Genomic DNA, 27,644 nt, shown 5'->3' on the forward strand with positions numbered 1-27,644 from the left:
CAAAACGGAATCACTTTTAAAATTTAAAATAATATATTTGTAAATAATTATTCCTATTTATTTTGAATGTTCGACGATTAAGTTGTATCTTGTGAGGTTGCACAATGATAATAACGTCCGTCCTCTATATGAGAAGGAATTCTGACGATGTTACTGAAACAGCATTCTTCTTTTTATACATCTTCTTACATTAAAGCAATTCTTGTTGATACTCAAGTTTGAAATGGAAACGCTAATTAAAACATTTCTCAATGTTCAAATGGCTCTGAGCACTATGGGACTTAACATCTGAGGTCATCAGTCCCCTAGAACTTAGAACTACTTAAACCTGACTAACCTAAGGCCATCACACACATCCATGCCCGAGGCAGGATTCGAACTTGCGGTTCCAGACTGAAGCGCCTAGAACCGCACGGCCACGCCGGCCGGCATCGTGATGTGTGTCTGGAAGTTACGTAAGGAGATGCACAGCTTTATCTATGAGCATTCCGCAGTGTAATAGATGACACCTGTGTTTAGAAACATGCTGATTTTCTGTTTAACAGGCTCTTACTATTATCGACCTTATGGTTAATACAGCTTTAGTGGTCCTACTATCTCTCCGTATTGAACAGATCCTTGACTGGTTCACATTCTAGTGTATAGTGCTGATCTCACATCAATAGCTGGTACAAGTAACTCCTCAGTTGACTTCACTTGAGCGGATAGATTACAGCCCAGGCAAGTTTGATCGTGTAAAGTTTCGTGTAGTTACCAAGAATTTAATCCGGAACCATCATGTTAGCAACTCCGGAGTCGGCAACGAGCGCTGTTAACAAATAGTCCACAGAATCAGTGCTCGTGCAAAGGTATTTTCTCCAACAAGACAACGCATTTCACCAATCAGCTTTTATTTTTTCAGACTTAAAATAATGTATATATAAAATTTTTCATTTTTTACTTTAAATATAATTTTTTAAGAAGTAATATCGAACAATAATTCTTAAATCACTAAATTATAAAATATTATTTGCTTTTTCTGTAACTATAGACATGATTCTACCAAGTTCTGGATCTATAAGCTACCTCACGGAGTCTAATAAGATGCTATTAGAGTCAACATGTGTGTTACAATTGTGGATGTGGTATTGTATTTTATATAAATACGACGAAATTTGTTTGGTTTATGACTTTGTACCATTTTTACACATGCTGACTCGGTGTGATTACAATATTGTGCGTATTCAGGTATGTGACAGTGTCTTTTATGCTTAACTTGGTTTCTGATGCATCGCTTTGTAAATTTGTTTTACTTTGTACAAGATCCTCTTTGTTTTGTAAGTCTGAAGATGGTTATTACGGACCGAAATTAATAATATGGTATAAAAAATTTTGTTACCCTTAACTAGAAATTATATGTTACTTTTTGCTAATTGCGTACTTAAAAATATTCAGAGGCAGTGATGAATCTAAGTAAGTCAGGAAATGCAAACAATGTTCGCAGTCCGTCGATTTGTGTCTTGCTTATGAAGAAGAAGTTCTTCAAAAAAAGTTATTATGCAGTGTTAACAGTCTTTTTACGGTAAATGCACGTATTGTTTCAGTTGCTTAATACAGTCTGTGTGGTATGTTTGAGGCGAGTACTACTGAGACAGAGGACAAATAAGCTCCAACGCTATGTTGACGGGTAATAACTGATGCTGTAAGTGGAAAATTCAGGTATGGTCTACAGAACAGCGTTTCTTCCAGCAGTAGAATATTACGCTTAGAATAATTATACAAAGACGATAGTTATTCTACCCACTAACTTTTTTTAGCCCTTGTTGCAAAACGTTATTTTGTAACACTTCTTGCCGTCAGGTCAATGAACGGAAAATAACATAGAAAAACTTCATTTCAGAGTAAGAGGTGAAAAGTGAAATGCATTTTACTTTTTATTTCCATTAGCGTATATGTTCTATCAAACATGATTTTCGCAGAGCGTTTTTCTCCTCTGCCCACTAGGCGCGAAGAGGTAAAGATGCACAGTAACACGAGGTACAAGGCAAATAAAGGTGCAAGTCTAATAAAAATGTGACAGTTGTTACAACGCCTCCTCCACAAACGTTTTTCTATAGCCTATGCGTGATCCACCGTGCACCAGATCTCAATGGCTCCGCTACTGCGATCAAAAGTTCGATGAAAATGGTTGTGTTCAATCCAAAACATGTTAACAATTAGAGGATGGTGGGGAAGTGAAAGCTGTCCCTTCTCTGAGTATCCAAAATGCTGATGAACACGGCAATCTAAACAAATTTTCCTCCACCCGGCGGATTAACGACGAGGGCTGGTGTACTGGTCAGCCTGGATGTAGTTTGTGGGCGGTTTACCACATACGGCTAGGTGAATATCGGGCTGGTACCCCGTCCCGTCTCAATTACAAGATTTGCACGCATTTCAAAAACGCAGACTGATGCAGTACACGGAATCCGTCTCGGGAGGATAGGGTGGCAACAAGAACGGCACCCAGTCACCCTTTACCACTAACATAGCCAAACACAGGTTAACACGCCGACCCCGTGAAGACTCGGGATAAGGGAAGGGAAAAGAAGGAGAATCGAAACGGATTTTGCGCGATTCATGATAGTCCTACTCTAAGTGACGTTCACTTGTTTCCAGAGTTGAAGACTCTCTAAAATGTCTCTGAAGATCAAGAGATTGATGTAAAGTAGTTGACATAGCACGTGAAATCTTTTCTTTAGTCGGAATTAGAAATGCTCGTTTCAGGATTCACAAAATATGCGAATGTAGGTTATTATTGCGTGAGATACGACGTATCGAAATATTTCAGTAAAATTCATCACACTGCTATGGAGTCACGGGATAAAATTCTCCGGTGTTGGGGCTACTGAGTGGTCTTCGTCAGGATTATCAACGTATTGGTAATTTTATGGCACTATAGCTATCTTTATACTGCTGCGTCGCATTGCTCATTGTTGACAATGGTGTCAAAGAACTCGTATTGTGGCTGGATGATGCAAACACGGGAGAAGGAGACTGCTTAATTCGAAATAATTTTCATATGATTGTTGTCACAAGGTAAAGAAATAAATATCTGCCGCGACGCTGCGCCACTCATCCCGATATAAAAAATGAAGAATAAAACTCATAGTTTTTACACGGACCAATTACGTTAAGTGACCACTGCCTATGTTCGACGTCAAGACTCATATCAGGTGTGCCGCAGGGGAGTGTCGTAGGACCGTTGCTATTCACAATATACATAAATGACCTTGTCGATAACATCGGAAGTTCACTGAGGCTTTTTGCAGATGATGCTGTAGTATATCGAGAGGTTGTAACAATGGAAAATTGTACTGAAATGCAGCAGGATCTGCAACGAATTGATGCATGGTGCAGGGAATGGCAATTTAATCTCAATGTAGACAAGTGTAATGTGCTGCGAATACATAGAAAGAAAGATGCTTTATTATTTAGCTACAATATAGCAGGTCAGCAACTGGAAGCAGTTAATTCCATAAATTATCTGGGAGTAGGCATTAGGAGTGATTTAAAATGGAATAATCATATAAAGTTGATCGACGGTAAAGCAGATGCCAGACAGATTCATTGGAAGAATCCTAAGGAAATGCAATCCGAAAACTAAGGAAGTAGGTTACAGTACACTTGTTCGCCCACTGCTTGAATATTGCTTACCAGTGTGGGATCCGTACCAGGTAGGGTTGATAGAGGAGATAGAGAAAATCCAATGGAGAGTAGCGCGCTTCGTTGCAGGATCATTTAGTAATCGCGAAAGCGTTACAGAGGTGATAGATAACCTCCAGTGGACGACTCTGCAGGAGAGACGCTCAGTAGCTCGGTACGGACTTTTGTTGAAGTTTCGGGAACATACCTTCACCGAGAAGTCAAGCAGTATATTGCTCCCTCCTACGTATATCTCGCGAAGAGACCATGAGGATAAAATCAGAGAGAAGCCCACACAGAGGCATACCGACAATCTTTCTTTCCACGAACAATACGAGACTGGAATAGAAGGGAGAACTCAAAGTACCCTCCACCATACACCGTCAGGTGGCTTGCGGAGTATGGATGTAGATGTAGATGTAGAACCTGCAATAACCTCTCACAGAGGGCAAGTGTCAGCACTGCCAGCGGAGCGTCTATAAAACGTGTAACGGGACGCGGTAACAGTACAGTCGTTGTCATAATGCGGAAACGGTGAGATTTATCTGACGTCCAAAGGTGCATAATTATTGGCTTTCGGGGCAAGGGTAGAAACATTTTCAAAATGGCAGAGTTTGTAAACTGTTCTCGTACCGCTGTGGTTAAAGTATTTTGCGTGGCAAAATACCGCTATCCAAAACCGGTGCCTAGGCTAATTTGGGGAACCATACACCATAGATGACAGGTATGGTCGATGGCTGCGGATATGTGTACGGGCGAGTGGACATGTAACTGTTGAGCAACTGTCCACCCAGTTGAAAAAAGGCGTACCAACAGTGTCTCCTCAAAGACCGTTCAGCGAAGTTGCTGCATATGGGTCTCTGCAGCAGGCGCCGGTTCACGCACCATGCTGACTGCTGTTCATCAGTGATGAATGCTGAAATCCAATACCGCAGCTGGACGTCCACCGAGTCGCGACAGGTGGCCTTTCCAGAAGAATCTCGTTTTATGCTACATCGGGCACGAAACTTCTGACAGAAAACACCCTGCAACAATTGTCGGAAGTCCAGGACGGAGGAGAGAGTGTTATTGTCTATGGTATATTTTCGTGGGATTCCCTGGGTGATTTCGTAATACTGGAAGGTACAGTTTATCAACCACGTACGCATCTATCCTTGGGGACCATGTCCACCCTACATTTTTTTCTCGGAATGCTGACATCTACCAGCAGGACAAAGCAATGCGTTACACAGTACGTGTGTGGTTCGAAGAGCACCAGGGTGAGTTTACCATACTTACATAGCCACCAAACCCCCGGATTTAAACCCAATTGAGAATCTGTGTGACCACCTCGATCGATCTCTTTGCGCCTCAACCGAGATATCTAGCGCAGCTGGACACGGCACTGGAGTCGGCATGACTTCACTTCCCAGTCGATGCCCTCTAGAACCTGATCGACTCTCTTCCTGGACATCGCCCAGTGATCCGCGCTGCAGTCGGCAGTTACAACTAGTAGGTACGCGGTTGCAGTCAACCGATAGGCTATTGTCGGCAGAGAAGATGGTGAAAGATTGTTGTGGAGGTGTGTGTTAATAGGATCTTTAATTATTTCAACCGTGTCTCTTATCTTTCCCTTAACAACGAGTGGCTCCTTAGCAAGAATATAAGTCTACAAGAACTATTTTTTATGTTCTGTCACATTCGAATCGTTATGCCGTCCAAACCGTATCATACACTCGGTGCTATACTCCATCAGTGAATATGTAAAAATACCACAGTGTTGCAATCTAGGCGCATGTGACCCGTCCTTGCCTTGCTCCAACTTTTTATGAAGCGTCCAGTGCTTGCATCAAGTTTCAATTATGACCTCGAAAAAAAGTTACATAATTAATTCTTTGTTTGAGCCATAGTATCGTAGCAGTGGTTGGGAAGGGAGTGAGACAGGATTGTAGCCTCTCCCCGATGCTATTCAATCTGTATATTGAGCAAGCAGTGAAGGAATGAAAAGAAAAATTTGGAATAGGAATTAAAAGCCGTGAAGAAGAAATAAAAACTTGGAGGTTTCTCGATGACACTGTAATTCTGTCAGACAGCAAAGGACTTGGAAGAGCAGTTGAACGGAATGGACAGTGTCTTGAAAGGAGGATATAAGATGAACATCAACAAAAGCAAAACGAGGATAATAGAATGTAGTCGAATTAAATCAGGTGATGCTGAGGGAATTAGATTAGGAAATGAGACACTTAAAGTAGTAAAGGAGTTTTGCTATTTGGGGAGCAAAATAACTGACGATGGTCGAATTAGAGAAGACATAAAATGTAGACTGGCAATGGCAAGGAAAGCGTTTTTGAAGAAGAGATATTTGTTAACATCGAGTATAGATTTAAGTGTCAGGAAGTCACTTCTGAAAGTATTTGTATGGAGTGTAGCCATGTATGGAAGTGAAACATGGACGAAAGAGAATAGAAGCTTTCGAAATGTGGTGCTACAGAAGAATGATGAGGATTAGATGGGTAGATCACGTAACTAATGAGGAGGTATTGAATAGGATCGGGGAGAAGAGAAATTTGTGGCACAACTTGACTAGAAGAAGGGATCGATTGGTAGGACATGTTCTGAGGCATCAAGGGATCACCAATTTAGTATTGGAGGGCAGCGTGGAGGGTAAAAATCGTAGAGGGAGAACAAGAGATGAATACACTAAGCAGATTCAAAAGGATGTAGGGTGCAGTAGGTACTGGGAGATGAAGAAGCTTGCACAGGATAGAGTAGCATGGAGAGCTGCATCAAACCAGTCTCAGGACTGAAGACAACAACAACAACAACAACATCGCAGCACGCCCTACATGAGCCAAAACAGAGTGGTACAGCCCACTGATAAAGTGAAATGCCGCGCGGGAAGTCGTCTTCAACAGCATCTCTATCGGTCTAGTCCAGATGGCCGAAGAAGTCAGGTGGGCTGGCCAAACACAATTGGAACTCGGTACATAGTACATGTCGAGCGAATTATTTGGCTGAAAAGTCGCTGACGGAACACAACCCGAACAGTTAGCTCTACCTACGCAATGAAAAATATTAAAAACAATACTTCAAGAAAGAACCTCACGGCGCACTTTCATAACCAGAAGAATTCTATTGTAACTGACTACACCCATAAAAGCTTATGACCGAAGGTGAAGGAATGTTGCAAGCACATAAAAAGTTGCTCTCCAAACGTACAGAGTGCCTCAAAAACATTTTTTTTTTAGGTTCGTATTTTTGTCTTCCGGCTAAGACTCACAGTATATTGTAATTAGCTGGATAACACAGAACCTGAAATTAAAACATATTTCTGTTTCAGTGTAATGTTTCACGTGCCACGATAGTAACCCAACACTAATGTACGTTCTTGAATGTTACGATACATGCTGGTGATTTAACCGCGATGAACAAAAATTCTGAGTGGTATGCTCGGGCAGGGCTTCACAGGAGACAGAGTTCATCCATTTAGTGGAAAATCCCACGAAACCACATAGCCCAAGCAGCAGTAAATTATAAAAGTGGTAGCGCCACCGAACTGCCGCCTTTGCGCTGGGAGGCGTCTAGCGGCTGCCGTAACGTAGCCCTTCCACGTCCTCGCCGTCAACGTCCGCGTCGTTGTCGCCGCCGCCACCAGCGTCTGCGTCGTGCGTCTTGCGCACTGGCTTCTCGTCGTTGCTGCAGTTCATCGCGAATTTCAGCTCCGACGTCAGCGCCTCCCACTGCGTTATCTGCAAACATAGTGTAGCGTTAAGGGCAACATCTGAGCTAGTGACACCTATAGGAAATAGCTTACAGTGACTCGTCTTTCAAGAATTTCTAATTGAGACGTTTGGTTGTTGCTAATTTCGACTCTGTGAATCCACTAACCAATCTTTTGAATACTTTTCTCATAGGTTTCTACAAGAATAAGTACTCCTGAAATACACACTAGTGAGCTCAAGCTTTTTTCAAATGTTATAGGTGCTGTAGAACTCTTAATTGATTATGAAATGGTGCTAAGAGAACTGAATTGCAATAATATTGGAGGGGTACAGTTACATACATTTTTTTATTCCCCCTAAAGTATTAATATACACATTGGTAGATAATGAACCTTAATGCTTTATGATTGGAGGGAGGAGGGCGAAAAGTGGGAAAAATGGTTTAATTAAGTTCAGCACAAATCTCTTGCATTTATACGGCAAAGAACAGCTGAGCCGCCAAGCAGCATTGCGTTCCGCGGATTTATGAGGATGCTGCTGAGGAGCTGAAGAGTTGCCATGCAACTAGAAGCAATACATAACCAAGCAATGGATTTGTTTTAAATAGAAACACTTAAAGTTTGATCGTGAAATAGCCGGTTCCTGTTTGTAATCGTCTTAGACTAACGTGTTTGGAAGTTTTACTAGGCCAATGCTATTAGAGTTATTTTTAAGATTGTGAAAGCTTATTTCTACGAGCCTTAGTGATTGTAATTTTACTGGAAAAATGTAAGAGTATTACATCAGTTGTCAGTTGTTTGCAGTTTTCACAACTCACTATTAGTTACAGAAATTTATTCCGGAAATGTCCGGCCCCGGTAGCTGAGTGATCAGCCCGACAGAATGTCAATCCTAAGGGCCCGGGTTCGATTCCCGGCTGGGTCGGAGATTTTCTCCACTCAGGGACTGGGTGTTGTGTTGTCCTAATCAACATCATTTCATCCCCATCGACGAGCAAGTCGCCGAAGTTGCGTCAAATCGAAAGACTTGCACCCGGCGAACGGTCTACCCAACGGGAGGCCCTAGTCACACGACATTTACATTCCGGAAAGTAAAGTTGTGTGTTCAGTTGTTTAGTTATGGGCCCAAAACACCCAATATTTACCGGCCGACCGATCAACAGAGCGTATGTGTGTAGGCTTGCTGCTACCGACACACCGGTATTCCTTGGTGGCCAGTTTGTTGGGAGTGACCACCCGACAGTCACCTCCACCCCCCCCCCCCCTCTCCTCCCCCGCCACCAGCCACGGCCTCTTCCCCTCACCGCCCCCACTTCTCCTAACAATTTGTGCCGAGTGTACCGCTGTCTTGCCAACCGCCCGATGAAAATTTGTCTTGTCACTGCGAGCAGGATAAACGGTTTTGAAATATGGCTTTCATGACAGGATGTGGGTAGGACGGAACTTTGATATTAATAGACGCCCATAATACAGCTTTAAATATAGACGTATGACCACATCCTTACATATGTCACTTACTCACTGACGCCCCTCCCTCAAGCCAGTTACCCATTCACCACATCCGTGTTCCCATAGTTGTTTTCCCTATAATCCCTATTCCCCAATACTCGAACCACTACTCTATTCCTCTCCCTCTCCTCCCACACACGTCTCTACTGAGCATATAAGAAATCTTCACTAATTTACACACCCACACTGCTACACTTACGCTCGCACACACACACACACACACACACACACACACACACACACACACGCACACACACACAAATAAAAGCAAATAAATGAAATAAAAATATGCATTCAGAGGTTGGCAACACTCACAGCCTTCACGGAAAATCAAACGAATAAACATTAACAATCTGCTGAGCGCGAAACAAATGTAACTGCAATTTCTTTCTGTTGAGAAGTTCTAGGAAGTTAAGCGAAGTGGAAATAACGCCAATGTAGCGTAAGGAAAAGTGGTTTCAAAAAAGGCGAAAAATTGCGAGGAGTTAATGAAGAACCAAGAGTCTTTCGACGGCAACATCCGCTATCAACGATGGAAAAAGAAATAGTTTGCAGAATATGTAAACAGGAGGCAGGAACTGCACGACAAGTTTGTAAAGAAATAACGTCTTTAATCTATAAAAATCAAAAAGGGCAAACATGATATTCACGTATACAGGTGGCGGTAGTATCGCGTATAGGAGGTATAAAAGGGCAGTGCATTGGCGAAGCTGTCATTTGTACTCAGGTGACTCATGTGAGAAGGTTTCCTACTTGATTGTGGCCGCACGACGGGAATGAACAGACTTTGGACGTGGAATGGTAGTTCGTGCTAGAGGCATGAGACATTACATTTCGCAAATCATTAGAGAATTCAATATTCCGAGATTGACGAGTGTCTAGAGTGGGCCCAGAATTCCAAATTTGTGGCACATCCTCTCACCACCGACAACACAGTCGCCGACGGTGTTCACTTAATGACTGAGAACAGCGGCTTTTATATAGAGTTGTCAGTGCCAACAGACAAGCAAAACTGTCTAAAATAACCGTAGAAATCAGTGTGGACCTTACACGAACGTATTCGTTCGAACGCTGTGTGTGTGTGTGTGTGTGTGTGTGTGTGTGAGAGAGAGAGAGAGAGAGAGAGAGAGAGAGAGAGAGAGAGAGAGGAATTTGACAATGATGAGCTATGGCAGCAGACGACCGACGCTAGCAGCATGGTGTCTCCTTCAGCGCCTCTCCTGGTCTCGTGATCATATCGGTTGTACCCTAGACGACCGCAAACCCTGGTCTGATCAGACGAGTCCCGATTTCAGTCGGTAAGAGCTGATGCTAGGACTGGAATGTGACGCCATGGATCCAGGTTGTCAACAAGCCACTGTGGTGGCTCGATAATGGCGTGGGCCGTGGTTACATGGAATGGGCTGGGTCCTCTAGTCCAACTTAACCTATCGTTTACTCGAAATGATTATGTTCGACTACGGGGAGACCATTTGGAGCTATTCACGGACTTCATGTCCCCAAACAACAATGGATCTTTTATGGATGACATGCTGCATGTCACCGGGCCACAATTGTTCGCATATGACTTGAAGAACATTCCAAACAGTTCTAGCGACTGGCTTGTACAGTCAGATCGCCTGAAATGAATCCCATCGAACATTTATGGGGTATAATCGAGACGGTCAGTTCGTGCACAAAATCCAGCACCGGCGACATTTTAGCAATTGTGGACGGCTATACAGGCGGTGTGGCTCAGTATGTATGCAGCGGATACCTAACGACTTGTTGAGTCCATGCCACGATAGTAACCCAATACTAATGTACGTTCTTGAATCTTACGATACATGCTGATGATTTAACCGCTATGAACAAAAATTCTGAGTGGTATGCTCGGGCAGAGGTTCATAGAACACAGAGTTCATCCATTTAGTGGAAAATCCCACGAAACCACATAGCCCATTAGGAGTTATCCCCTGACTATGGATCAGTAATTTCTAGAATGACCACAGAACATGCTTAACAAATAAAAGCGAAATACGTCTGGTGTAAAATACTCTTTAATTAGTTACAGTAAGCTTAAGACGGAAAAAACCAATAATAATTGCTGCTGCGGAAGAAGGCATGCGAACAAAGATATTGTGAAGATAGACTTTCTGGAGAAGTTTAAAGATTGCAGATGTTTTTGGGACACAATGTCCGAGAGAACGCCAATTGAGACCCAGAAAATGAAGCACTTGTGTAATTTTTTAAGGAATGTGCAAAGTTTTTAAGTGGCCCACAGAGACAATAAAAGATATATATTAAATAAATAAATGTTCGCCCACTCTATTTCGGTTTTTAAATTTAACTTCCGATAGGTGGTGGAAATAAAAGTACAAAAAAAAAGAAATACAAACAGTCGACAGTCTCTTATTCGTAAAATATTCTTGCTTCATTGCTGGAAGTATAAAAAAAGCACCTACCGTCACGGCTACTGCTATGAAGAACAAAGTGTCGACTTTTGATACAGCTCAAACAGCTGCTAAATGTTTCATTTCTAATGTATGTGTGGCCACGAACATTTGTAGTCTTTCCACATCCAATCTGTAATGAGCCCCTTAAGCTTATAGGAGACATCTTTTATGCTACAAATATAAGTAAATATATATAATATTTACATGAACACCATTTGTTGTTATTTGATATTTATTTCTTCGGCAAATAACGTTGTCGGTTTCAGGAATAATTTCACATAATAACTGTGGAGATATAGCTGGAGTGAACTAAAGATCTTGATAAGTTCTGTCAGTACCGGAGCTAAGAACATTGACACAGTTAGAGCCTCTCCTCAAAGCTTATAGCTTTTCTCAACACACTAATGGTATTCGTTTTCGTCAAAAGCGGCTTGACGATTTTAGCAGCCCAGAAAACTATTTCTTATCCATTCTAAAAAAAAAAAAAAAAAAAATCGGAAATCGTCGAATCCCAGATCCTTCACTAATGAAGCGTGGGTGAATTTCTTTGTTTAAGGAAGCAATTTCCTTTCCTATAGCTTTCTCTGACATTTACAGACCTTCTCAGTTCTAAAACAACCAAGGAAAAGGCAAGTTTTTGTGTCTTTGTTGCACTGAGCAGCACCTCGAGCAATGTGATGTCAGCAAACCTAACGTAAACAACAAGCAGCCAGCGGCAGGGACAGGGCGATGCGGCGATCGCTGCGTTCTGTTTGTCGGTCCGAGTAGAGGCTGCCACCAAGTTGCTCGGTTGATAGGTCGCCCGATAAATCGGTGTTTGTGTTTAGCGGTGCCGGAGTGGCAGAACAAATGTAACTGCTGTCTGATGCTAATCTAGAGCTACAGTTATTGTTTTTATACTGGTAACATAACGTTTCAATGGGATTTTTATTTAGGCCACATAAATCGGTGCTGCCACCAAGATGTTCAGTTGGTTGGTCGCCCGATAAATCATTGCGGCCGGCCGGAGTGGCCGCGCGGTTCTAGGCGCTACAGTCTGGAGCCGAGCGACCGCTACGTCGCAGGTTCGAATCCTGCCTCGGGCATGGATGTTTGTGATGTCATTAGGTTAGTTAGGTTTAATTAGTTCTAAGTTCTAGGCGACTGATAACTTCAGAAGTTAAGTCGCATAGTGCTCAGAGCCATTTGAACCAAATCATTGCGTGCTTTTAGCGGTGCCAGAGTGGCACAACAATATTAATTGCTGTCTGATGTTAATCTAGAGCCGAAGTTATGGCTTTTGTACTGGTAACATTACTAGTTTACGGGATTTTTATTTAGGCCTCTTAATGCGGTGGTTCAAAAATGGTTCAAATGGCTCTAAGCACTAAGGGACTCAACTTCTGAGGTCATCAGTCCCCTAGAACTTAGAACTACTTAAACCTAACTAACCTAAGAACATCACACACATCCATGCCCGAGGCAGGATTCGAACCTGCGACCGTAGCGGTCGCGCGTTTCCAGACTGTAGCGCCTAGAACCGCTCGGCCACTCCGGCCGGCGCGGTGGTTCACTCGAGCATAGTTATACAAGCAACTTAAGTCTAGGCTGAACTTAAGACTAGTCTGAATCTAAATTTCGTCATGCTTCCTTCGCCGAATGGTAGGACATGTGGTTCTGGGTCGCAATGGGCGGGTGCTGGCCTGCATGAAGGCGAATGAGGGGACAGCCGGTCGATTAAAGCCTGGCTGCTTGAAATGCGAGTTTCGTGGAACGAGGGAAAACACGCGAAGAAGTTTGTGTGCATTCTCTTGTCCCACGTAACTCGCACCAGTGACAATAAGAGCTAGTGATCAGAGCTTGAGTTTCTTAGGAAAACATTAATGACCAATGACTATGATAACTTTTCTATAAGTAGGGCGTTCAGGTGAAGAGGAATAATAATAATAATAATAATAATAATAATAATAATAATAATAATGCAAACAAGACTAGACTAGACTAATGGACCACATAAGCAGAACCATTGGAGGAATGGTATACGTACTACATTTTCAGTCAAAAAAACACAAAAGAATTCTTCCGACCTATGACGCACATGCCTGAGCTCCTCGATGCTGTGTGAGTATATAGGATGATTTTGTTAAAGGGGGGGGGGACTTAGAAAACGGTCCTGAGAGGATAAGGAGCAAAAACGTTTCTATGAATGTATGGCTGGAAATGCTTCCAAAGGGAGGTACATCCACTCGAAGGTGGAGATAAAAGATCTTTGACGGTGACTCCGGTATCAATGCTGGATAGGTGGCCTGCCATTATGTGGGTAAGCCAGAAAACCGCACGGAACATTCCCCCTAAACAGGAGCCTTCCTACCCTCGGACTTGCCTTCGCAGCGACGATGTTTTCACTGGTTCGTTGCACAGGCTACCACAGTACTGGGATATCTGTCATCCACCCTATCCACACATGAGCCTACCTGTTCGAGGAGCAGTGTCATCAATCGTTACAGTACCCATCTCTGGGCTATGGAGGATCACCGTGGTACGGTGGCAGCGAACCATCAGCACCCATTCAGCCTCAGTGAGTGGACGAGAATTACTGGCCATCTCCTCGTGGGACAAGTCATCGTACCACATCGCCTGGCCACATCGCTTCACAGGTGATGCATATAAGAAATTCCTGTGGTTGACCTTTCCTCCATTGTTGGAAGACATGCCTTTATTGATACAAAGGGTAATGTGGATACACATTAAAAAAAGTTTTGCATTGCCTCGGTTCCGAGAGTCCCGGAACCTGTACAGAAAATTGGAATAGAGAGCAACATAAACATCATATCCGTCCTTTTTATTACTCATGAAAACCACACATTGCATATTGTACCACAACAAAGAGAGACCTTCAGAGGTGGTGGTCCAGATTGTTGTACACACCGGTACCTCTAATACCCAGCAGCACATCCTCCTGCATTGATGCATGCGTGTATTCATCGTCGCATACTACCTGCAAGTTCATCAGGGCACTGTTGATCTAGATTGTCCCATTCCTCAACAGTGATTCGGCGTAGATCTCTCACAGTGGTTTGTGGATCATGTCGTCAATAAACCGCCCTTTTCAATCAATCCCAGGCATGTTCGATAGGGTTTATGTTTGGAGAACATGCTGGCCACTAGTCGAGCGATGTCGTTATCCTGAAGGAAGTCATTCACAAGATGTGCACGATGGGGGCGCGAATTGTCGTCCATGATGAACTCCTCGTCAATATGCTGCCGATATGGCTTCACTATCGGTTGGGGGATGGCATTCACGTATTGTACAGCCGTTACGGCGCCTTCCATGGCCACCGGCGGCGTACGTCGGCTCCACATAATGCCAACTCACAGGACAGTGTGTTTAAGGCGTTGAGCCTGACCGGGTTGCTTCCAAACATGTCTCCGACGATTGTCTGGTTGAAGGCATATGCGACACTCAGTAGTGAAGAGAACGTGATGCCAATCCTGAGCGGTCCATTCGGCATGTAGTTGGGTCCATCTGTACCGCGCTGCATGGTGTCGTGGTTGCAAAGATGGATCTCACCATGGACGTCGGGACTGAAGTTGCCCATCACGCAGCCTATTGCGCGAAGTTGAGTTGTAACATGGCGTCCTGTGGCTGCACGAAAAGAATTATTCAACATGGTGGCGTTGCTGTCCTCCGAGCCATAATCCGCAGGTAGCGGTCATCCATTGCAGCAGTGGCCCTTGAGCGGCCTGACTTAGGCATGTCATCGACAGTTCCTGTCTTCCTGTATCTCCTCCATGTCCGAACAACATCGCTTTGGTTCACTCCGAAATACCTGGACACTTCCCTTGTTGAGAGCCCTTCCTTGTACAAAGTAACGATGCGGACGCGATCGAACCGCGGTATTGACCGTCTAGGAATGGTTGAACTACAGACAACATGAGTTATGTACCTCCTTCATGGTGGAATGACTGGAACTGATCGGCTGTCGGACCCCCTCCATCTAATAGGCACTGCTCATACATGTTTGTTTACATCTTTGGGCGAGTTTTATGACATCCCTGTAGAGTCAAAGGGACTGTGTCTGTGATACAGTATCCACAGTTAACGTCTTTCTTCAGGAGTTATGGGAACAGGGGTGATGCAAAACTTTTTTGATGTGTGTATATGACGGTGCTCCTGCTCACTGCGGTCTTGAATGTGGAGCCAAAATACTAATATAGGCAGAACAACTTCAATTCACCTGCACGTTTTCATGTGTGCTTTCAATCGTTGAAACCTACACTGTCAAGTATTTTTTATCTCCGCCTTAAAGAGCGTGTACTTTCCTTGGAATGCATTTCAGACGATATGTCCATTTGATCCTGCAGCTGGTCCCCATTTGTCAGAATAGCTCTGTATGAAGTGACGTGCGTTCGTGGCAAAGTACACCTGGGGGGAAACTCTAAGTGCAGTAAAAGATCAAGTTAAAGAGCACGATCGCCATTAACGTTTAAGGAAAATATTAAAATCAATGACAGCGGAGCGCCGAGGAGGATCTAATGAGGTTACAAAAGTTGCGGCATTGCTGCAGATTAAAATAGCAATTACTTTTATTGTTGCCAGTGATCACAAAACTTTTGGTCATTAGATTACCGGTTTCGGTCAACAATGACAATCTTCAGATCTGTTTCACAATTTGTCTTAATATAATGCCACTACGGCTTTATTTCATTAGGGCACGTTTTAAAACAGATCTCTAGGTGGTCATTGCTGACCGAAACCGGTGGTCTAAGGGCCAAAAGTTTTGTGATCACTGGCGGGAACAAAAGAAATACATTCTAATCAGATTATACAAGACAGAAAAGCATGTGAAGGTGTTACAGGGGAGACCGTGCTGAGAATAAAAAAATAGATACATTGCACCGTTCCAAATTATTTAGCATTGATGTTAGTCAATCAGGCCGTCGCGCAGGCTAACTGAAGCACTTGCATGCGCTAAATTGCCGTAATAAAAGGCTGTGGGTCCGTGGGTTACCACTTGTTCAAGTGTTCATTACCAGTTAAAACGTGCCTTTTCGGAAGTTACAGATTGAAGCTATGTGAACCAAAGAAAGACCACGTTTGTCGACACTGTCTAGAGCAGGATCCTAGAATTTGCATCCAACGACCTAACTGGCTAATTTTATTGCTGAATAACTCGGAAATGGCACAAAGTATGGATTTTTTTGTTAACAATTATTTCTCACAAGGGAACCTCCCCATCGCACCCACCTCAGATTTAGTTATAAGTTGGCACAGTGGATAGGCCTTGAAAAACTGAACACAGATCAATTGAGAAAACAGGAAGAAGTTGTGTGGAACTGTGAAAAAATAAGCAAAATATACAAACTGAGTAGTTCATGGGAAGATAGGCAACATCAAGGACACTGGGACTGCAGGAGCGCCATGGTTTCGTGGTAACGTGAGTAGCTGCGGAACGAAAGGTCCTTGGTTCAAATTTTCCATCGAGTGAAAAGTTTAATTTTTTATTTTCAGTTTATGTGACAAACTCTTATGTTTTCATCACTTTTTTGGGAGTGATTATCACATCCACAAGAAAACCTAAATCGTGCAAGGTAGAAGAATCTTTCTACCCATTCACCAAGTATACAAGTTAAGTGGGTCGACAACATATTCCTGTCATGTGACGCACATGCCGTCACCAGTGTCGTATGGAATATATCAGATGTGTTTTCCTGTGGAGGAATCGGTTGCCCTATGACCTTGCGATCAAATGTTTTCGGTTCTCATTGGAGAGGCACGTCCTTTCGTCTACTAATCGCACGGTTTTGCGATGCGGTCGCAAAACACAGACACTAAACTTATTACAGTGAATAGAGACATCAATGAACGAACGGACAGATAACTATGCAAAAATAAAGAAAGTAAAATTTTCACTCGAGGGAAGACTTGAACCAAGGACCTCTCGTTCTGCAGCTGCTCACGCTACTACGGGACCACGGCGCTCCTGAGCTCACATTGTCCATGATGTTTCCTATGTCGCCCATGGACTGCTCAGTTTGTATATTTTGCTTATTTTTTCACAGTTCCACACAACTTCTTCCTGTTTTCTCAATTGATCTGTGTTCAGTTTATCAAGGCCTATCCACTGTGCCAACTTATAACTAAATCTGAGGGGGGTGCGATGGGGAGGTTCCCTTGTCAGTACAACCTTCCCTGCAACATCCTTACAAGCTCTTCAGACTGTTTCTGACCACACTGTGGATTGTGACAATATACTAGTGCTATACAGATAAAGTGATGTTCAAAGTATGGGAAGCAGTTACAATATCGAAAAATAAATACAATTTCAACAGAGGTACGACCATAAGCTCCTGTTTTCGTGGCTACCCGCTCACATGCAAATGACATGGGGAACGAGGAACTACCAGGAAACAACCGAGGTGAGACAACATTAATATTTTAGATTTTTCCTGTCCTTTAGTATGTGCTTTCAGTGTTTACCCACTGATGACGTATCACCAATAACTAAACTTAAGGCCGTCCGAACAGGTCTCGACAGACACTAGCGCGGCTGACCGAAAGCAGTGTCAAAAAATGGTTCAAATGGCTCTGAGCACTATGGGACTTAACTTCTGAGGTCATCAGTCCCCTAGAACTTAGAACTACTTAAACCTAACTAACCTAAGGACATCACACACATCCGTGTCCGAGGCAGGATTCGAACCTGCGACCGTAGCGGTCGCGCGGTTCCAGACTGAAGCGCCTAGAACCGCTCCGCCACTCCCGCCGGCGAACTCCGTGTCATCCTTAGGCTTTAGGCGTCACTTGATGCGGATTTGGATGGGCGTGAGGTGAGCACACCGCTCTCCCGGCTGTTGTCAGCTTTTGTGACCGAAGCAGCTACTTCGAAATCAGGTAGCTTCTGGATCTGCCTCAAAAGGACTGAGTGCATCCCGCGTACCAATAGCGCTCGCAAGACTGGACGGTCACCTATCCAAGAGCTAGCCAAGGCCGCAGTGCATAATTTCGCTGATTTGAGGGGAACCGGTGTTACCACTGAGGGAGAGCTGTTACTTAACAGCAATAGCACCTGAAAAATTTTACCGAGTACGCTCACTTCTCCAGGAAAGTAAGGGAAAACAGCCTTCTATGGGTAAAGGCGAGTCCGTCTTTCGACAGTGATCAGTCGTGCAGGGACACCAGAGAAATTCTGAAGAATATCCCAGCACAGGGAGCGAAACGTAGACCTTTAAAGAAGTTTGAAGAGGAGCGTATGCGAGCTAATGCGTCAGAAGATTTTACCATTAAATGACTTACTGTTAGTTATCGAGTGCAGTCGGCCGGAGTGGCCAAGCAGTTCTAGGTGCTACAGTCTGGAACCGCGCGACCGCTACGGTCACAGGTTCGGATCCTGCCTCGGGCACGGATGTGTGTGATGTTCTTATGTTAGATGTTAGGTTTAAGTAGTTCTAAGTTCTAGGGGGCTGATGACCTCAGAAGTTAAGTCCCATAGTATTCGGAGCCATTTGAGCCCTTTTTTTTATCGAGTGCATCTACCTCTAATGCGTAATCAAGTATAGCTACAGTATTCAACACTTTAATCCTAGTCATATTTTTTTCTTCTAATTGGACTTTCAGTGATTGCTGGAATCACGCTGAGCTTTTCACTATAAAAATATTGTCAGCAGGTAGGTGAGTGCGCCAATGGGTGAAGAGTGGCTGACCTTCTCTTCGACGGCGATGGTGCGGCAATTCCACAGCAGCTCGAGAACTGCGACGAAGAAGGCGGCCAGGGTGCCGAAGAAGAGCACGAGGAAGACGCCGCCCACGTTGAGGATGCCCAGCTCCGCGCTGTCGACCGTGTCCACGTCCTCGTCGCACTCCTCGCCCTCGGGCGCTTTCCACCAGCGCGTCTTGAGCGCGCTCAGGTTGCCGCGCTCCTGCAGCGTCAGCACGGCACTGCTCACCGCCGTCCGGAACGGCGAGTCTGCGCCCACAAGGCACACGGCTTAGCTTACAGCAAAATGTCGACCTCAAGTTCGTAAGAGGCGGAGCTTAGAAGGAAAGCGGGCGTCGCCTTACAGGACCTTACATGAAATGCATTCGCAGTTGCGAATATGGACAACCATCAGCTGTATAATTGAGCGACGACAATGAAAATTTGTACCGGATCGGGACTCGAACCCAGGGCGGTCACGTTACCATTAGGTATGTGTCACGGCCAGACCCAAACTTCCATATTTCGTCAACCTTGCATGTCCGAAGGAACACTGCTTTGTACTTCGAACAACACAGACACTACAATATGGAATTCTTCCGTGAAGCCTGAGATGATCAGGGGGAGACGGCAGTCTACATGCGGTTTGTAGGAAGCAGATCCTATTTTATTGGCATTTGACTAACACGTCTTTTATTCTGTTATTTACATTCATTAGCACTATTTTCACGTTTTTATCAACTGACTTTCACATGTGCTCTGTCACTTACATACGGCACGTTTCCAGTTAGCTATACAGGGTGGTCCATTGATAGTGACCGGGCCAAATATCTCACGAAATAAGCGTCAAATGAAAAAACTACAAAGAACGAAACTTGTCCAGCTTGAAGGGGGAGACCAGATGATGCTATGGTTGGCCGGCTACATGGCGCTGTCATAGGTCAAACGGATATCAACTGCGTTTTTTTAAAATAGGAACCCCCATTTTTTATTACATGTTCGTGTAGTACGTAAAGAAATATGAAAGTTTTAGTTGGACTACTTTTTTCGCTTTGTGATAGATGGCGCTGTAATAGTCACAAACGTATAAGTACGTGGTAGCACGTAACATTCCGCCAGTGCGGACGATATTTGCTTCGTGATACATTACCCATGTTAAAATGGACCGTTTACCAATTGCGGAAAAGGTCGATATTGTGTTTTGATGTATGGCTATTGTGATCAAAATGCCCAAGTGGCGTGTGCTATGTATACAGCACGGTATCCTGGACGACATCATTCAAGTGTCCGGAGTGTTCGCCGGATAGTTACGTTATTTAAGGAACAGCAAGTATTCAGCCACATGTGAAACATCAATCACGATGTGCAACAAATGATGATGCCCAAGTAGGTGTTTTAGCTGCTGTCGCGGCTAATCCGCGCATCAGTAGCAGACAAACTGCGCGAGAATCGGGAATCTCAAAAACGCCGGTGATGAGAATGCTACATCAACATCGATTGCATCCGTACCATATTTCTGTGCACCAGGAATTGCATGGCGACCACTTTGAACGTCGTGTACCGTTCTGCCACTGGGAACAAGAGAAATTACGGGACAATGACAGATTTTTTTCACGCGTTCTATTTAGCGACGAAGCGTCATTCACCAACAGCGGTAACGTAAACCAGCATAATATGCACTATTGGGCAACGGAAAATCCACGATGGCTGCGACAAGTGGAACATCAGCGACCTTGGCGGGTTAATGTATGGTGCGGCATTATGGGAGGAACGATAAATGACTCCCATTTTATCGATGGCAATCTATATAGTGCAATGTATGCTGATTTCCTACGTAATGTTCTACCGATGTTACTACAAGATGTTTCACTGCATGATAGAATGGCGATGTACTTCCAACATGATGGATGTCCGGCACATAGCTCTCGTGCGGTTGAAGCGGTATTGAATAGCACATTTCATGACAGGTGGATTGGTCGTCGAAGCACCATACCATGGCCCGCACGTTCACCGGATCTGACGCCACCGGATTTCTTTATGTGGGGAAGTTGAAAGATATTTGCTATCGTGATCGACCGACAACGCCTGACAACATGCGTCAGCGCATTGTCAATGCATGTGCGAACATTACGGAAGGTGAACTACCCGCTGTTGAGAGGAACGTAGTTACACGTATTGCCAAATCCATTGTGGTTGACGGACATCATTTTGAGCAATTATTGCATTAATGTGATATTTACAGGTAATCACGGTGTAACAGCATGCGTTCTCAGAAATGATAAGTTCACAAAGGTACATGTATCACATTGGAACAACCGAAATAAAATGTTCAAACGTACCTACGTTCTGCTTTTTAATTTACAAAACCTATCTGTTACCAACTGTTCGTCTAAAATTGTGATCCATATGTTTGTGACTGTTACACCGCAATCTACCACAAAGCGAAAAGTGGTCCAACTAAAACATTCATATTTCTTTACGTAATACACGAATATGTAATAAAAATGGGGGTTCCTATTTTAAAAAACGCAGTTGATATCCGTTTGACCTATGGCAGCGCCATCTAGCCGGCCAACCATAACGCCATCTGGTTTCCCCCTTGAAGCTAGACAAGTTTCGTTCTTTGTAGTTTTTTCGTTTGACGCTTATTTCGTGAGTATTTGGCCAGGTCACGATCAATGGACCACCCTGTATAAGGCAGATCCCTTTCTTGTACTTATAACTTCATTCCCCTATTAGTTTTATAGTTTCAAAATTAGTTGGAGGTAGACACAAGCTTCTAGGATTTTATTCATAAATTAATACCAGTTACATAGGATGTGCTTCGTACAAACGGCATATTACCAGTGCAGGACGTAATACAGACCTCTGCCTTGTAATTTTAACTTTATGCCATTAGTATCTTTATATCTTAAAAACTATTTGGTTTTTGAGATTTCTGGTGTACAATGCTTTCGACAAGTCTGCAAACTTGCTTGCTCGCGGTGACGTTTTCAACTCCTTACTGCTATTGTTTTGGTAATTACGAAAGCATGTTGTTTACTGATTACAGCTGTCAATGCTTTCCTATGCTTATTCACCGCATTTTATATTTTCAATGATACGTTACTGATATACATTAAAGTTACCGCGTAAAGTCAAGCACCGGCACGCCAGTCGGGAACGACTGTGCAGAGAAGGCTGTGAGAAGTCAGCCAGTCGCACGCTGAGTGGACCTCCCTGTCACAGACTGCGCAGCCCCTCACGCCGGAGGCTCGAGTCCTCCGTCGGGCGTGAGTGTATACGTTTTTCTTAGCATAAGTTAGTTTAAGTAGCGTGTAAGTCTAGGGAGCGATGATCTAAGCAGTTTGGTTCCTTAGGAATTGACACACATTTGAACATATTAAGTATTGTAGTTTTCTTTTTGTAATAAAACTCATTAATACGACTGGTTTGATTCTTTGTCTTGCGATCCGAGTTTGCAGGCTACCTAGACACTACAATTAATGTCGTTTATACCACACTGTTATATGGCTTTGTCGAATGTTCACTTTTATATCTAGAATTGGCTCCCCCTTATTTTTGTTCCGGCGTTGTACTATGTTTCTGTTTTCTACTTGATTGTACATAATTTTCTTAGGCTGTGTTTCCTACATGTATTACGGATCTGAAGATTGTTGCAGATAGCAACCGAAACTACAGTGAGGAGCCAAAGAAACTGATACACCTGCCTAATATCGTGTAGGGCCCCCGCGAGCGCGCAGAAGTGCTGCAACACCACGTGACATGGACTCGACTAAGGTCTGAAGCAGTACTGAATTGACATCATTAATCCTGCAGGGCTGTCCATAAAGAGTACGACGGGGTGGAGATCTCTTCTGAACAGCACGTTGCAAGTCATCCCTGATATGCTCAATAATGTTCATGTCTGGGGAGTTTGGTGGCCAGAAGAGTGTTCCTGGAGCCACTCTGTTGCGATTCTAGACGTGTTGGGTGTCGCATTGCCGTGTGGAATTGCCCAAGTCCATCGTAATGCAAAATGGACATGAATGGATGCAAGTGGTCAGACAGGATGCTTACCTACGTGTTACCTGTCAGAGTCGTATCTAGACGTACCAGGGACCCCATTACACTCCAGGGATATGCACACATCCCACACCATTACAGAGCCTCGACCAGCTTGAACAGTCCCCTGCTGACATGCAGGTTCCATGGATTCATGACGTTGTCTCCATACCCGTACACGTCCATCCGCTCGATACAATTTGAAGCGAGACTCGTCCGATCAGGCAACATGTTTCCATCATCAACAGTCCAATGTCGGTGTTGACGTGCCCGGGTGAGGCGTAAAGCTTTGTGTCGTGCAGTCATCAAGGACTCGAAAGCCCACATCGATTATGTTTCGTTGAATGATTCGCACGCTGACAGTTGTTGATGGGCCAGCATTGAAATCTGCAGCCGGCAAGTGTGGCCGATCGGTTCTAGGCGCTACAGTCTGGAACCGCGCGACCGCTACGGTTGCAGGTTCGAATCCTGCCTCGGGCATGGATGTGTGTGATGTCCTTAGGTTAGTTAGGTTTAAGTAATTCTAAGTCTAGGGGACTGATGACCTCAGAAGTTAAGTCCCATAGTGCTCAGAGCCACTTGAACCATTTTTTGAAATCTGCAGCAATTTGCGGAAGGATTGCACTTCTGTCACACTGAACGATTCCCTTTAGTCGTCGTTGGTCCCGTTCTTGCAGGATCTTTTTTCGTCCGTAGTGATGTCAGAGATTTGATAATTTTGCCGGATTCCTGATATTCACGGTACACTCGTGAAGTGGTCGTACGGGAAAATCCCCACTTCATCGCTACCTCGGGGATGCTGTTTCCTATCGCTCGAGTGCCGATTATAACACCACGTTTAAACTCACTTAAATCTTGATAACCTGCCATCGTAGCAGCAGTAACCGATCTAGCAACTGCACAGACACTTGGTGTTTTATATAGGCGTTGTCGACCGCAGCTCCGTATTCTGCATGTTTACAATATCTCTGTATTTGAATAGGCTTGCCTATACCAGCTTCTATAGCGCTTCATTGTAGTTATCGAACTTTAATTGTGATAGGAAAATTGCGGACTAAGCCTTAAAAATTTTACTTTTAAAAAGACTTATTTACTTTGCAAACGGTATTTTTCGGCCGACATGGGGCAAGCGACTTTCAATTGAAATGTGACTCTTGTACAGAAATATACAGGGTGTTACAAAAAGGTACGGCCAAACTTTCAGGAAACATTCCTCACACACAAAGAAAGAAAATATGTTGTGGACATGTGTCCGGAAACGCTTACTTTCCATGTTAGAGCTCATTTTATTACTTCTCTTCAAATTACATTAATCATGGAATGGAAACACACAGCAACAGAACGTACCAGCGTGACTTCAAACACTTTGTTACAGGAAATGTTCAAAATGTCCTCCGTTAGCGGGGATACATGCATCCACCCTCCGTCGCATGGAATCCCTGATGCGCTGATGTAGCCATGGAGAATGGCGTAATGTATCTCAGCCGTCTACAATACGAGCACGAAGAGTCTCTACATTTGGTACCGGGGTTGCGTTGAAAAGAGCTTTCAAATGCCCCCATAAATGAAAGTCAAGAGGGTTGAGGTCAGGAGAGCGTGGAGGCCATGGAATTGGTCCGCCTCTACCAATCCATCGGTCACCGAATCTGTTGTTGAGAAGCGTACGAACACTTCGACTGAAACGTGCAGGAGCTCCATCGTACATGAACCACATGTTGTGTCGTACTTGTAAAGGCACATGTTCTGGCAGCACAGGTAGAGTATCCCGTATGAAATCATGATAACGTGCTCCACTGAGAGTAGGTGCAAGAACATGGAGCCCAATCAAGACATCACCAACAATGCCTGCCCAAACGTTCACAGAAAATCTGTGTTGAAGACGCGATTGCACAACTGCGTGCGGATTCTCGTCAGCCCACGCATGTTGACTGTGAAAATTTAAAATTTGATCACGTTGGAATGAAGCCTCATCCGTAAAGAGAACATTTGCACTGAAATGAGGATTGACACATTGTTGGATGAACCATTCGCATAAGTGTACCCGTGGAGGCCAATCAGCTGCTGATAGTGCCTGCACACGCTATACATGGTACAGAAACAACTGGTTCTTCCGTAGCACTCTCCATACAGTGACGTGGTCAACGTTACCTTGTACAGCAGCAATTTCTCTGACGCTGACATTAGGGTTATCGTCAACTGCACGAAGAATTGCCTCGTCTATTGCAGGTGTCCTCGTCGTTCTAGGTCTTCCCCAGTCGCGAGTCATAGGCTGGAATGTTCCGTGCTCCCTAAGACGCCGATCAATTGCTTCGAACGTCTTCCTGTCGGGACACCTTCGTTCTGGAAATCTGTCTCAATACAAACGTACCGCGCCACGGCTATTGCCCCGTGCTAATCCATACATCAAATGGGCATCTGCCAACTCCGCATTTGTAAACATTGCACTGACTGCAAAACCACGTTCGTGATGAACACTAACCTGTTGATGCTACGTACTGACGTGCTTGATGTACTGTAGAGCAATGAGTCGCATGTCAACACAAGCACCGAAGTCAACATTACCTTCCTTCATTTGGGCCAGCTGGGGGTGAATCGAGGAAGTACAGTACATACTGACGAAACTAAAATGAGCTCTAACATGGAAATTAAGCTTTTCCGGACACATGTCCATATAACATCTTTTCTTTCTTTGCGTGTGAGGAATGTTTCCTGAAAGTTTGGCCGTACCTTTTTGTAACGCCCTGAATATCGATGAACCAAAACATTATGACCACCTACTTAATAGCTTTTTTGTCCATTTTTGCAACGAAACACATCAGGGATCCGACAGTTTTTTGGTAGGTTTGTAGAGGCATGTGTAATTATATGTCTACGCACAGGTCATGTAATTCGCGTAAATAAAGAGCCGCCGATTTGCGTAGGCGGTGATGGCTCCGGATTGCGGCCCCAATGGGTACCATAGGATTTACATCAGGCGAATTGTTTGCCGAGTCATCAACGTGAGTTCATTATAATGCACCTCAAATCACTTAGCACGTTTATGTTTCCGAGAAACGGGCAATGCTGAAAGATGACATTGCCGGCGGGGAAGACATCAAGCATGAACGGATGCGAGTGGTTCGCTGCTGTCAGTGTGTCTTCAGTTGCCACCACAGGTCCCATGCAAACGCAGGAGAATGTGTCCCACAGCATAATACGTCTTCCTCCATCCTGCGTCTGTGGCGCGCTGCAGATTTCGGGCCGCCGTTCACCTCGATGACGGCGTTGTGAGGGGTCCACTTGTACGTAGAGCACGATTTTGTAATATATTTCGTGAGAAATGACATGAAATGGTTATCACATGTAGAAGAGATTGTATCTTTGACACGATTGAACCAAAGATGCTGCCTGAGGGGCAGAATCGATTGTAAGTACGGGCGCGCGGAGCGAAGAGTCAGTAGCCGTTGCACTCTGTTAAAGGTAGGCTGTAAGACTTAAAGCTAGTGGCTAGCTGTGGGGATTAAGCTGTTGGCCAATGGACGTAGCATAATATAGTTTTTTAAGGTGAAGAAATTTTGTATATTTAGTTTTAAGTATGCAGCAACGCAATGTGGCTTTTGCTAATTTTACAGTACTGACCCTTGAATGTAGGAATGTATTTGCCATCAGATTTAACGTATAGGTTGATTAGGTATACCCGATTTGTAATATTTTGTGTGTTTTGTAATCCTGATACAGACAAGTTAAATTTTGGAATCTATTTTGTTAAACGATGTTAGATTTTTTGTCATGTAACAATCCAAGTGTCTTTAATTACGCCAGTAGGTGAGAATTATAGAACAATTAAGAAGTTCACCGATTTTGAAGTTAATGTAAAATGTTTCATATTAAATTTTGTGAAGGAGGAACTTTATTTTGAATACAATTTTCGAATTGAAGCATTCGGTATTAGCATATCCCGATATCAGTACGTCATCCTCTTCCACATCGTGTTTATTTAAATACAATGAATATTTTTTAAAAGAAATGATTTTTCATTCAGAGACAGAAAAATATTAATGTGGCAGAATGAGAAAAGTATTAATGTTTGTAACAGCTTTAATGCGGGCAGCATTGCACAGCGCTGAGCCAATATCCAAAATTGTTACTGAACATTTGCAAGGTTATTCATTTATCAACTAATCTACGGACATTATTTGTATGAAGCTATTTTACGCCCGGCATTGCACTTCGCTGAGCCAAGATTGAATATTTTGTATGCCTGTTGTGAAGAGAATATCAAGATTACATCCGTTGCGACCCAAGAGCTAAGGAAAATTTATTTCATTGTTTATTTGCATAGAGAATTTTATAAGTTTACTGCACAGGGCCATAGAATTCGGTGCTAACGAGACTGAGTAAATTTCAGAGGCATTGATTTCATTATAGGCATTGCATACTCGTTTTCCAGATCAATTTGTTTAATTTTTCTTTGCATTAGAGTAAAACCGATTAAGCACACCATATGCTCAACAACACATTACACAGTAAATTTCCGTAAGAGAAATATCACGCATTGCATATCCATTGTTGTTGTTGTTGTGGTCTTCAATCCTGAGACTGGTTTGATGCAGCTCTCCACGCTAATCTATCCTGTGC

General features: G+C 43.8%; 1 protein-coding gene across 1 annotated transcript in view; it reads right to left on the minus strand.

Moving 5' to 3' along the window:
* Nucleotides 1–873: 873 nt before the first annotated feature.
* Nucleotides 874–27,644, minus strand: part of LOC126457433 (glutamate receptor ionotropic, kainate 2-like) — a 234,632-nt gene continuing 207,861 nt past the window's right edge. Inside the window, exons 16-17 of the mRNA XM_050093704.1 lie at nt 18,991–19,253; nt 874–7,391 (exon numbers count right to left, since the gene is read on the minus strand). Of these exons, the coding sequence (XP_049949661.1) occupies nt 7,224–7,391; nt 18,991–19,253 (431 nt within the window). The 3' untranslated portion in view covers nt 874–7,223. The remainder of the gene's footprint in view (nt 7,392–18,990; nt 19,254–27,644) is intronic.

Source organism: Schistocerca serialis, chromosome 2 (assembly GCF_023864345.2).
Source record: "Schistocerca serialis cubense isolate TAMUIC-IGC-003099 chromosome 2, iqSchSeri2.2, whole genome shotgun sequence".
In the NCBI taxonomy this organism is placed as follows: domain Eukaryota; kingdom Metazoa; phylum Arthropoda; class Insecta; order Orthoptera; family Acrididae; genus Schistocerca; species Schistocerca serialis.